Source organism: Ascaphus truei, chromosome 3, assembly GCF_040206685.1.
Source record: "Ascaphus truei isolate aAscTru1 chromosome 3, aAscTru1.hap1, whole genome shotgun sequence".
In the NCBI taxonomy this organism is placed as follows: Eukaryota; Metazoa; Chordata; class Amphibia; order Anura; family Ascaphidae; genus Ascaphus; species Ascaphus truei.
This window is the reverse complement of record NC_134485.1, coordinates 86,979,244-86,992,806: the sequence shown is the minus strand read 5'-3', so window position 1 is coordinate 86,992,806 and position 13,563 is coordinate 86,979,244. Positions and strand designations below refer to the sequence as shown.

Below are 13,563 nucleotides of genomic sequence, written 5' to 3'. Positions count from 1 at the left end.
AGAGTGGAGAGAGAGTGGAGAGAGAGTGGAGAGAGAGTGGAGAGAGAGGAAAGAGAGAAAAAAGAGACAGAGGAGGGAGAGAGAGAAAGAGACAGGAGAGAGAAGGAGACAGAGAGGGGAGAGAAAGAGAGGGGAGAGGGGAGAGAAAGAGAGAGAGGGTAGAAAGAGACCAGAGAGAGGGGAGACGGGGGAGACCAGAGAGGGGGGAGACCAGAGAGAGGGGAGACCAGAGAGAGGGGAGACGGGGGAGATCAGAGAGTGGGGAGAGGGGGGTGACCAGAGATAGGGGGGAGACCAGAGAGAGGGGAGACGGGGGAGACCAGAGAGAGGGGAGACGGGAGAGACCAGAGAGAGGGGAGATGGGGGAGACCAGAGAGAGGGGGGAGACCAGAGAGAGGGGGGAGACCAGAGAGAGGGGAGAGGGGGGAGACCAGAGAGAGGGGAGACGGGGGGAGACCAGAAAGAGGGGAGACGGGGGGAGACCAGAAAGAGGGGAGACGGGGGGAGACCAGAAAGAGGGGAGAATGGGGGGGGAGACCAGAGAGAGGGGAGACGGGAGGAGACCAGAGAGAGGGGAGACGGGGGGAGACCAGAGAGAGGGGAGCAGGGGTGACTGACTGACCGGGACAGGGGTGACTGACTGACCGGGACAGGGGTGACTGACTGACCGGGGCAGGGGTGACTGACTGACCGGGCAGGGGTGACTGACTGACCGGGACAGGGGTGACTGATTGACCGGGGCAGGGGTGACTGACTGACCGGGGCAGGGGTGACTGACTGACCGGGGCAGGGGTGACTGACTGACCGGGGCAGGGGTGACTGACTGACCGGAGCAGGGGTGACTGACTGACCGGGTCAGGGGTGACTGACTGACCGGGGCAGGGGTGACTGACTGACCGGGGCAGGGGTGACTGACTGACCGGGGCAGGGGTGACTGACTGACCGGGGCAGGGGTGACTGACTGACCGGGACAGGGGTGACTAACTGACCGGGGCAGGGGTGACTGACTGACCGGGGCAGGGGTGACTGACTGACCGGGGCAGGGGTGACTGACTGACCGGGGCAGGTGACTGATTGGGGGGGGGGGGGTACCTCTGGTGTCACACACATACTCCCATACACACATACACATTCTCCCATATATATACACACACACACCCATATATACACACACTCCCATATATACACAGACTCCCACATATATACACACACTCCCACATATATACACACACTCCCACATATATACACACACTCCCACATATATACACACACTCCCACATATATACCTCTCTGCAGCATTTGACACCGTGGACCACCCTCTTCTCCTTCACATTCTCCATACTCTTGGCATTCGGAACAAAGCTCTATCCTGGATCTCATCCTACCTCTCCCATCGTACTTTCAGTGTCTCTTCTGCTAATACCTCCTCCTCCTCTATTGATCTCTCTGTGGGGGTACCCCAGGGCTCTGTCCTGGGACCTCTTCTCTTTTCTCTGTATACACTCTCTCTAGGTGACCTAATAACATCTTTTGGGTTTAATTATCACCTCTATGCTGACGACACACAAATATATTTCTCAACACCCGACCTTACACCTACTGTACAAACCAAAGTTTCTGAATGTCTCTCTGCTATATCATCCTGGATGGCCCTCCGCCGCCTTAAACTCAACATGGCTAAAACAGAGCTCCTCATACTTCCTCCCAAACCTGGCCCTACTACCTCCTTCCACATTACTGTTGGAACTACGATCATTCACCCAGTAGCCCAAGCACGCTGCCTTGGGGTCACACTCGACTCCTCTCTCACATTTGCCCCTCACATTCAAAACATTTCTAAAACCTGTCGCTTTTTCCTCCGCAATATAACAAAGATACGCCCTTTCCTCTGTTGCTCGACTGCTAAAACTCTGACTCAGGCCCTCATTCTCTCCCGTCTTGATTACTGTAACCTCCTGCTGTCCGGCCTTCCTGCCTCTCACCTGTCTCCCCTACAATCTATCCTAAACGCTGCTGCCAGAATCACTCTACTCTTTCCTAGATCTGTCTCAGCATCTCCCCTCATGAAATCCCTCTCCTGGCTTCCGATCAAATCCCGCATCTCACACTCCATTCTTCTCCTCACTTTTAAAGCTTTACACTCTTCTGCCCCTCCTTACATCTCAGCCCTAATTTCTCGTTATGCACCATCCAGACTCTTGCGTTCTTCTCAAGGATGTCTTCTTTCTACCCCCTTTGTATCTAAAGCCCTCTCCCGCCTTAAACCTTTTTCATTGACTGCCCCTCACCTCTGGAATGCCCTTCCCCTCAGTACCCGACTAGCACCCTCTCTATCCACCTTTAAGACCCACCTTAAGACACACTTGCTTAAAGAAGCATATGAATAGGACTGTGGCTATTCTGAACACATGGCACATAAAGCTTGGCCCCCTGCAGATGCACTTACCAGAACTCCCTCCTACTGTCTCTGTACGTTCTCCCTACCTACCAATTAGACTGTAAGCTCCTCGGAGCAGGGACTCCTCTTCCTTAATGTCTAAAGCACTTATTCCCATGATCTGTTATTTATATTATCTGTTATTTATTGGATTACCACATGTATTACTGCTGTGAAGCGCTATGTACATTAATGGCGCTATATAAATAAAGACATACAATACAATATATACACACACACACTCCCACATATATATATACACACACACACTCCCACATATACACACACACACACACACACTCCCACATATATACACACACACAAACACATATACACACACACTCTCTCCCCCCTACACACACACACACTCTCCCCCCCTACACGCACACACACACTGTCCCCCTACACACACACTCTCTCTCCCCCCCCCCTACACACACTCTCTCTCCCCCCCCCCCTTACTCACCGTGGATCGCTGTGGTCTCCGGTCTCTGTGACAGCCGAGGAAGCGGCAGGCCGGGTGTCGTCCTCGGCCTCGGCGGCTGTCGCTGCGGGTCACCGGGTGGCAGTGAGGGATCCGGACACAGGGGAGAGAGGAGTGGGGGGGCTAGTGATGCGGCTGGTCACCGGAGGCCGGGGACACGGAGTTGGAGGTGAGATCGGGAGTGAGTGGGGAGATTTGGGGTGTCGGGGGTGTCACGGGTGTCGGGGGGGAGATTGGGGTGTCGGGGGGGGGTCACGGGTGTCGGGGGGGGGGGAGATTGGGGTGTCGGGGGGGGGTTACGGAGGCCAAGAGAGATTGGGGTGAGGGGGTGTCACGGAGGCCGGGAGAGATTGGGGTGAGGGGGGGGGGGGTCATGGAGGCCGGGAGAGATTGGGGTGAGGGGGGGGTCACGGAGGCCGGGAGAGATTGGGGTGAGGGGGGTCACTGAGGCCGGGAGAGATTGGGGTGGGGGGGGGCGGATGGCCCGATGGGAGGGGGGGGGCGACAGATGGCCCTGCAGGGGCCTGAGGCAGACAGGCGTGGAAGGGGCTGGCTGCCGGAAGGGGGAGGAGTGGAAGCGCTGAGGAGGGAAAGTTGCTCAGAGAGTCGGAGGCGGGGTAATCTCCCCCAACAACATGAACCCGCCTCCGGCTTTTTTTTTTTCTCCAGCGCGAGCGCGGGAAAAACAGCAGCGCGAGCGCGGGAAATTTAAAAAACACCTGTGTGCTGCTTGGACCAATATTTACTCGCCCGGGGGTTAAATCCACACGCCCCGGGCGGGTAAATGTATATAATTGTCGAATACTGCACATATTTATATATATATATATATATATATATATATATATATATATATACATATATACACACACACACACACACACACACATGTATATATATATATATATACACATACATATATACATACATACATACATACATATATATATATATATATATATATATATACATACATATACACATATATATATATATATATATATATATATATATATATATATATATATATATATATACATACATATATGTATCAGAAGACAGGGGTGCCCAATGCTACATCAAATTGACAAAACATATATGGTAATGAGTATAAAGTTTAAATACTTGAATAAACCCTTTGGCCAAAGCGTCGTAAGCCTGCATACCAACATCAAGGTAAACCAAAATTGCAGGTCCTAACACTAAAACTGTGAACCCTTCCTGTTATCTCTGTATGAGGGGAAGGAACTGCAGTGAGTCCTGTCCATTCAGCAAGTTGCCAGAACATACCTATATACATACATACATACATACATACACACACACACACACACACACATATATATAATATATATATACATACATACACACACACACACATATATAATATATATATACACACACACACACACACACACACACACACACACACAATTTCTAACACAATAAAAATATCACATTCAACAACACAGAATGAGCAATAAACAAAAATATTAAATAATACAGAAAAGAAGAATGGAAGGGTGAGTGGGAACCAGGCGGCGCGCGCACCATTGTGAGCCGCGATCTGCGGTCCAGGGGTAGCGATGGATGGGACTCGTACGCGGGGGGCACGGCCATGACTCAACTATATGCACTGATGTTGGTTGCCAGTCAACCATGTTACTGCGTCGCAGCAGGAAAAGACAAAATTCTTGTCTTCCCTTCCGGCGGTCGCGTCATCGCAACTGGGGCCTGCCCCATACAGGGCTGTAAAGTTGTGTGCGGCGCGCGCAATGGCATGCACACGGCCACGGGGGCTGTAGCCTAAGAAGTGCTGAATCCTGCCAGGTAACCTTGCTTATAAAGAACCCCTTCATCAGAAACCCACACCAATGAGGGGGTTTCGTCCCCTTGCACCCAACACCCTAGCGACAGGTAGATTGTACCGGTGATCAAAACCACCAATCAAAATCGTCCAAGTATACAAGGAAATAGGGAAAAAAGGGGAGGAAGGTTGGGTGTCAAATCTTCCTCCTGTCAACATGGGGACTCAACCATCACGTTAATGCATGTATAGGTATCTCACACACTTATAAAATGCCTGGGATCCCTCTAAACTAGCCTCATGCATATTTGTACAGAGTGAGCGTTTGCACTCCCTAGAGGCAGAGCGGTCTGAGTATTTTTGAACGGCACGTTTGCAGACCTGTCTGAGACATGTGAATGTGCTTACAAGTGGTACTTTTATTTGCTGCACTCCATAGAAAACCGTATAGCGCTGCCTCGTGGCTACTGTACTATTACACTGTAACTTTAAATGTGGCGCAAAACAGTTTTGTTTCTTTTCCTGATCTACCTGTTTTGAGCCACGAAGTGACTCAGCTAGAATTTGTAATGCAGCAGAGCTTCGAGGGACTTAAGTTTTGTTTCTTTTCCTGATCTACCTAAGTCCCTCGAAGCTCTGCTGCATTACAAATTCTAGCTGAGTCACTTCGTACGAACTCTCGTGTGTTGTATTCTGACCCTAACCAAAGTGCCTTTCCATACTCACCAGCCATGTCTGCCCGGCACTAAATGGGTGGTTAGAGATGCAGGTAGATACACTTAGCAGCTTGTAGAGCAAAATCCCTTCAGTGATACCGATAAGATGAACAACACACACAGGAAGTGTAACTTCTGTCCACTGTTTAAAAGTGAAACTGCTACATGCACGTTTTCTTCCTACTAATTATTAGTCATCTTTAAAGGGATAGGGCAGCAACTGAGGAAGGTTTAGTTAACCCTTGCAATGATATTATAAGATGTATGCCGGAGATATATATATATATATATATATATATATATATATATATATATATATTACGAATTAAATCTACAAATGCAAAACATTATGTATAACTCCATTTAAACTACGGATACTTTTAAGCAGAAATCTTATTGTTATTTTTATCAGTGTTAAACTTTCTAAATGACAGTTACATTTCTTTAAATATACTCGGGTAGCTTTCATCCAACAACACAGCAATAAAGCGGTTTTCTGATGTCTGGTAAATCAGGCCCTTTAATAAGCAAAATATCAGTCTCTTTGCTCAGTCAGGTGGGGCCTTTCTGTCTTCAATAGAACGTTATCTCAGTGCGACTGAGAATTAGAGTGTGACAGTTACAAAATAACCTCCTTTTTTTTTTTTGTTATATGAAACTGGAAACAGTTCAGTCAATCAGAGATTGGCAGTTGTGACATCCGCACTGGACAACTCTTCTTGGCTTTTCACTCTGGTATCTGGGAAAGCTGAACAATACAGACATACATAGCAATAGATAGAGACCTCGCTCGAAAACCCCTTGTTGGTTAGGGCGTGCTGCCTAGGGAGTGGGTATATGAACAGACAATGAGTGTATCTAGAGAGGTACACAGAATAGAATCCCTAGAAGAGACAATGAAAACCAATGAAATACGTTGTATCACCACGTTTCACAACCAGTGGAGAGACTTGAATAATATACTAAACAAACATTGGCACATTTTAACTAATGATGACGACCTTAAATTGGTTTTAAAAAATCATCCATCTGTGGTATGGAGAAGGGCTTCCAATATCAAGGATCATCTTGTACACAGCCACTTCAATGTTGCGAACAAGAAAAGCAAGACATGGCTTACTGTTAAAGGCTCATACAAATGCCATCACTGCAAGGCGTGCAGTTACATGAAGGAGAGCAAAAATTTCACGAACATGGGAGATACTAAATCCTACAAAATAAAACAATTCATAAATTGCAAGAGTACAGGAATAATCTATCTCGCCACATGCATATGTGGTAAAAAATATGTTGGAAAAACAAAAAGGGAACTAAGAAAACGAGTGTTGGAGCACATAGGCTCCATAAGAAACTCTCTAGACACCCCTATCTCCCGCCACGTTAGAGAACATCATGCAGGGAATACCAACACTTTGACATTCCAAGGGATAGACCATATACTCCCAAGCATCCGCAGAGGTGACTGGGACAAGAAACTTCTGCAACGTGAATCCAGATGGATATACTTACTCAACACACAATGTCCATCTGGTATAAACGAAGGCTTTGCTTTCACTTCTTTCCTATGAATAAATAGAAACTGTTAACACATATCAAATTTTCATGTGGAAAACAAGTACAATGCACATCATTACTCTGGTCAGAGTTTTTTATATATTTTTTCTAAGTATAGCATTTGGGTGCAGTACCTATGCACCACCAGTTCTAACTCGGCAACACACGCGTCCCATGGTAACCATGACAACCACCGGGTATAAAACAGGAACAGGAGACGCAGATACTCCCACTCCGGAAGAAGTCGCAAGTTAGCGACGAAACATGCAGCATGTCGGGTCTCTGCCGATATCTTATTGATTAAAATATTTCTACAGCAGTCAAGAGCATAGCTCTATGTTTTCACTGTTTCACTACAACGCTGCACAACAAGCTTGTAATTCATTATATGGACCTCTGACTTGATACACCCAGTTAAAGAGGTGTTAGCTCTGTGTTTAACAGGGCTGTGCTACTAGCCAATATACTTTCACTTAGACCACTAACTGTATATCTGCCCTATTCTAGCCTCTATGTACCTCGGACTCCCTTAACATGTAACTACATGTAACAAAATGACCTGATAAGCCACCACATTGTGGGACTGCCTCCCGCTATTATGGGCCACTGCAGGAATCATTGATTTGAATGAAACACTGCGGAGCATATAAATGTATGGCCATACTCTTTGAAATATAGCCATACTCTTTGTAATTAGATACATACCCAGCAGGCACATTCAGAAGAGTGCCGGACACAACAACACTATTTGTGTACTCCCCGATATTTCAGTGTATATGCACGGGGTCCACGGGGCAAAAACCAAGGGGCGCAAGGGGCTACACGGCAAATTTTCACCGAAATAAACGCAGACCCCTTTAAAATAAGTCTGTCTATAGTCCCAAAACTACAGTGTGCCTGCGCGACCAGCTAAAAACACACAGAGCAATATCTTTATATGCATGGTGGGCATTAACCCCATCAGTGCCGGAACACCATACATATAATCAGAGCGAGGCAACAACACACTATCAGGGTATATCTATATCCCCACCAACACAATACTCACCCAGCTGGCCACACAGAGCAGCTGGGGACCCTCCGTCTACAGAGGCTGGGTGCATGGCTGATTCTGGCGGTGCATCTACTCGCGGGACCACACACTGTCTATGACATCACTAAAGTCCAGAGACATACAGTAAAAGAACTAAGCTTAAGGCATAGGGTGTAATACATTCCAGCACCACCAGATGTCACATTTGAGTGGCTCACATCCACTACAGGATATACATTGATTTACCTTGATGTACTACAAAGATATACTTAACATCTAATACACCACAGTGAATTAACATTAGCTATACCTGCTGAAGGGCCCAGAATAATTCCTCTGGTCCTACTTCTGTGACATAACTAGTGTCTTTTAATATAGTAAATACTGTTTCTTTATTATTTGCTATTTTTATTGCACAATCACAAAATTTGATTAAAATATTTATTATTTTGCTAAACACATTTTTTCCCCTGACCACATTTATTCCATAACGGTCTGCAATACAGACATACTCCAGTTAAAGGACACTCACTTAAAGTACACTCGCGAGTAAGTACATATCGCTCAAAAGCAAATGGCAGCTCGTGCATGCGCCTGTCAGCACATCCTGAACAGCAATACCACTCCCTACCTGTACCGAAGCTTTGCGCAAGCGGGGAGACTATAGAGACTGTTACACGCGTTATTTACATCAGTTATGCATGTATATGACGATTGCAGTACAGTACATGCATCGATAAGTGGAAAAAGGGTAGTGCTTCACTTTAAGTACATTTTCGCTTTACATACATGCTCCGGTCCCATTGCGTACGTTAATGCGGGGTATGCCTGTACAGTGACATTTATCCACAGATGGACCAGACCATATAAAACACACACAAATGCACATAAAATGGAAGAATGCTTCAATTCTCGTATGAAAATCTGGTTCATAATATAACTTCTCTCCAGCTGGTCATTTCTTGTCACGGTTCTCCCACTGGTCAATCCTTTTGGACAGTAGTACCATTTTCCCAGTGGATGACTCTTTTCTGAGTCAGAGCATCACTGTTGTTCCACAGGCTTTTTCTCCTTTGGGTCATAGCAGTTCTGATCTCCTGTGGTACAATGTCTGGGGGGCTTGGATTATGGTGTCTGTACAAAGTTACAGATGGCTTTGAGGAAATCCCGTGTCTGCTCAGCGTGTACCCAGTGCCCGGCCCCATGTATGTACTCCACGTCTGAACATGGGAAGAGGCGCTCTATTTCAGGATAATTCTCGGAGCTATCAGGACAAAAAACAAGAGTAATAAAGACAGAACCTTATCAGGGATAATTAATCTCTAGCCCCGCTTTAACCAATAGCGTGGTAACTATTGTTTTACTTTTGGTATGTACAGTTCTAGTGATGTAGTCATTGGCATATCCTACATAGCGGTGACAATACCAGTACACCTTCACACATCCAGGCCTAGAGGTGACACTTCTTTACACAGACCTTTGAGATGACACTTCCTGTATGCTTGACCCCAATATTTTAGGTTAGGGGTAATACTTTCTTAACAAACAGTCTCAGGCAGGATATTAAAAGGTATCGTTCTGCCTAGGGTGTTTTTGAATTATTATTTTTTTAGGTATGAAGCAGGGGGTCTCCGGAGCTGAACCGCTTTCATTTCAGCTCTGGAATCCCCTGCTTCCCGAGATACAGACCTCTGCAGGTCATGCCGGTAGCAGCCCCAGCTGAGTGACGGATATAGAGGTTTACATTTCCGATGTCACGGGAGCCAATAGGAAGCCACAACATCATCCGTCCTGACTTCCTATTGCACCGTGTGATACAAGAGCTTGAGTATCTCAGAAAGAAGGGGGTCCTCTGAGCTTAGATTAACATGGTTCAGCTCCGAAGGTTCCCTGCTTCATACCTATTAAAAACATTGTTTTGTTGGAATGCTCCTTTAACTGTAACACATCCAAGTCTATAGGTGACACTGTCCTTACACCATACACATCCATTCCTAGAAGGGACATCTCTGAAACCATATCCAATCCTAAATTGGTGATACCCATACCACCTGATACATTAAGTTTTAGGTTTAATGTTCTCTGTCTTCTGTCATCGAGTCCCAGATGTCACTCTGTATGTGTGTCTATACAACCATGACACTGTCTAAGATTCCTGTAACCTGCCCCTGATCTTCACATATTCATTGCTAATAGTTACAGCCCACCTGATGTATGGAGAGTCAGCTCCTCCCAGGAACAGCGCAGGTCCAGTGTAAACCCCTTGAAACTGAGGGAAGTCCATGATGTCATGCAGGTGGTGCGAGATGGCCTCCAGGTTCACTCTCCATTTAAAATGCCCATTCTCTTGCACCAAGTTAGTGAGCAGAAACTGCCGAACTGTTGCTACCTGCAGGGAAACCAAAGATATGGATATTGGTCTGCGGATGTATTGGGTTACAAACACATGAGACATTTATGATGACACCAACAGAAATTTGTAATGAATGTACTAAGTCACAAGAAAGAAAGTTACCATAAAATAACCATATTTTCCTGAGCAGAGAGAGGAATAACATGCTCAGTTCACTCCAAGTTGCTCATATTTTTTTTGGTCCCAGTATGTTACCAAATCAACGTTGTGGTTAGCGAATTTAAAAGGTGACAAACACAAGCAGAAGACTCAGTGAATGTATAGTCAGAAAAATGAATGGTGCGCATAGCTTGTCAAAAATAAAGGAGTTGGTGGGGTAAGATACTTAGGACTATACAAGGGAGAAGGGTATGGCCTGTATGCACCTGCACAATGGTACTAAGCTTCTCCTCTGCCAGTCTTCTGGCTGTGGATCGCGGCATCTTCCCCTCCAGGTGCACACTCTGCATGGCTGCGATATATTGTGGGAAACCAGACTGGGGGACAGTGGGGGAAGGGCTGATATCCACAGATACCAAACGCTCCACCAGCTGAGGCTGAGAAAGGGAGAAAAAGGCAGGTAATAGTCAGACCTCTGTTTAGTTCCCCACCCCCGACTGTGTATAAAACAACCTCCTTGGTACACAAACAAGTATCCCATAAGAACATAGGATTACCAATACTCGGCCAAATCAATGGTCCATCAAGCCAAGTATCCTGTCTAATAGAGAAAAACCCTGGAGAGCACATGACAGGGTATCTATGGTGAAAGACACCATCTTGTACAATCCCATCTCCTGATATTAGAGAAAGTACATTGAGAACATATTACAGATAGTTCGCCAAGTCACCTGTACAGATCCTAATCTAATGCTACGATTATACCAGCTCCGGTGGGGCGCGCACGCTCCCCCAGGTCGATGCGCACGGCCAAAACCTGCACTGCAGGCAGGAGACATCGGGAGGCGTGGCCATGACATCACGTGAGCGGTTCGCCCTCATTGGCTAAACTGCTCGCGTGAGGCGGCCGTCGCTTGGGGAAATCAATTTCCCAGATCTGTTCTCAATCTGAGCGCTTGGCCTCCTCGTCCGCGTGCACGGTCACGCGCACTCAGTGCGCGCTCAGTGGAAAACATGGATTTCTTTCGGCGGCGCACAGCATCGCACACCCGGCCGCATTTGGTATAAGCACAGCCTAAGGGATAAGGTTATTGAAGGAAAGTATGTCAGCCCCAGGTTGAACTTGGCTGTGCTATCTTGAAGCTGAAGTCCCATCTGAGGATTAAACTTGGGCAGAGTCTGACAACTGTAAAAGGCCAAGAAGCAGAGAGCAGGGAGAGAAAAGAAAGAACAGGTCCTTTGGCTTTGAGAAAAGGCAATTACACAAAAAGGGTATTTTGCTTTCTGGTCTGTTCAAAGCAGTGCATTAGACATTTCAATGGTCCTTAAGAGAATTAGTTAAATCCCAAATAAACATTTACGAAGACACCTGTATATGTTTATTGGAGTCAAAGTGTGTGTAAGGCCCCTCAATAGCCCTGCAATCGGTTTGTACATGTCTGCAATAGAAAGAAACTGATTGCCACATTCTTCCATCACCAGAGACCTGCTTATGGCTTACTTATTTGTACTGATTTGAAGGCTCCTAGGATGGGAAAAACAACACCCTCCAAGGCAGGGGACGCTAAGCCAATTTATCACAGTCCCTCTAGTGCAGAGGTGGGCAACTCCAGTCCTCAAGGGCCACCAACAGGTCAGGTCACAGACTGAGCCACTGATTGAGCCACCTGTGCTGAAGCCGGGATATACTTAAAACCTAACCTGTTGTTGGCCCTTGAGGACTGGAGTTGTCTACCCCTTTTCTAGTGTCTTATCCGGCTGCTAACCACGTTTAACATAAAGTGCTGACTATTTTATCCCTCTACACTGTGTGTGACTTGGAGAGGGTTTACAGAGAGCAACAGGAGTAATTAGAAGGGGGGGGGGAGAGATTTGCTGGGCACACACATTATAATTGATTGTACCACATTCTGTGTGTGCAAAAGTCAACTTTTTCTCCTTCATGTGTGGCATACATTTCCACCAGGCTTGTATCCTAATTCACAGGTCTGTGTGGAAATACCAGTACGAGAATGTCCGCATTAAATGTAACAAACTTTATGACGTTATGATGACTCAGTGGTATCAATGTAAAAAAAATTGTGTACAGGTAGTCCTCGCTATCCAACGTTTCAGTTTACAACGAATGGCATATCCAACGCTTTACAATGCAATCCTACGGGCCATTTTTCGATGCCTGAATGCGTTATCCAACGCTCACTGCCACTGATTAACATGGGACTCACTTTACAACGGTTTCACTATCCAACGCTACTTCCAGAACGGATTCCGTTGGATAACCGAGGACCGCCTGTATTGTGCATTTAGTAGCACTTCTGAAGAGCTTGATACATTGATCGGCCTTTAGTGTGTCTGTCAATATCTTTGTCTGGTACTAAACCAGCCGCACCTGTAACCTACCTCCTGCAGTGCCAAGGTCATGGCAGTCTTTCCCCCCATGCTGTGCCCAATCAGGACACAGCTGGGAATGTGGAGCTGCTGCAGGATGTGCTGCACGTCGGCGCTCATGGCAGGGTAAGTCATGATGTCACTGTGAGGACTGCTGCCATGGTTACGGGCATCCAGTGTCAACACCTGTATGTGGGAAAGAGAGAGGGAAGGAGGCATCATATGCACATTAATGCACCGCTCCTACAAACAAAGCATTTGCACAAGAGACACATGCACTGAATGCATGTGTAATGGAAACACGTGCACTGCACTCACGTCACACTTTATTACACAGACATGCACGTTGACACTACATGTCATACAAATAATATATTATATATATACAGGCATACCCCGCATTAACGTACGCAATGGGACCGGAGCATGTATGTAAAGCGAAAATGTACTTAAAGTGAAGCACTACCCTTTTTCCACTTATCGATGCATGTACTGTACTGCAATCGTCATATACGTGCATAACTAATGTAAATAACGCATGTGTAACAGTCTCTATAGTCTCCCCGCTTGCGCAAAGCTTCGGTACAGGTAGGGAGCCGGTATTGCTGTTCAGGACGTGCTGAAAGGCGCAT

General features: G+C 46.5%; 1 protein-coding gene across 5 annotated transcripts in view; it reads right to left on the bottom strand.

Annotated features, from left to right (window-relative positions):
* The window catches only part of ABHD11 (abhydrolase domain containing 11), a 71,285-nt gene that overhangs the window by 51,213 nt on the left and 6,509 nt on the right, over positions 1-13,563 (bottom strand). For 3 of the 5 annotated variants that reach the window (XM_075594525.1, XM_075594523.1, XM_075594526.1), the window contains exon 3: positions 6,954-7,006. In XM_075594525.1, the coding sequence (XP_075450640.1) occupies positions 6,954-7,006 (53 nt within the window). Of the gene's footprint in view, positions 1-5,454; positions 5,623-6,953; positions 7,007-8,046; positions 8,177-13,563 lie in introns of those variants that run through there. The other 2 variants (XM_075594527.1, XM_075594528.1) reach the window with 2 other exon arrangements.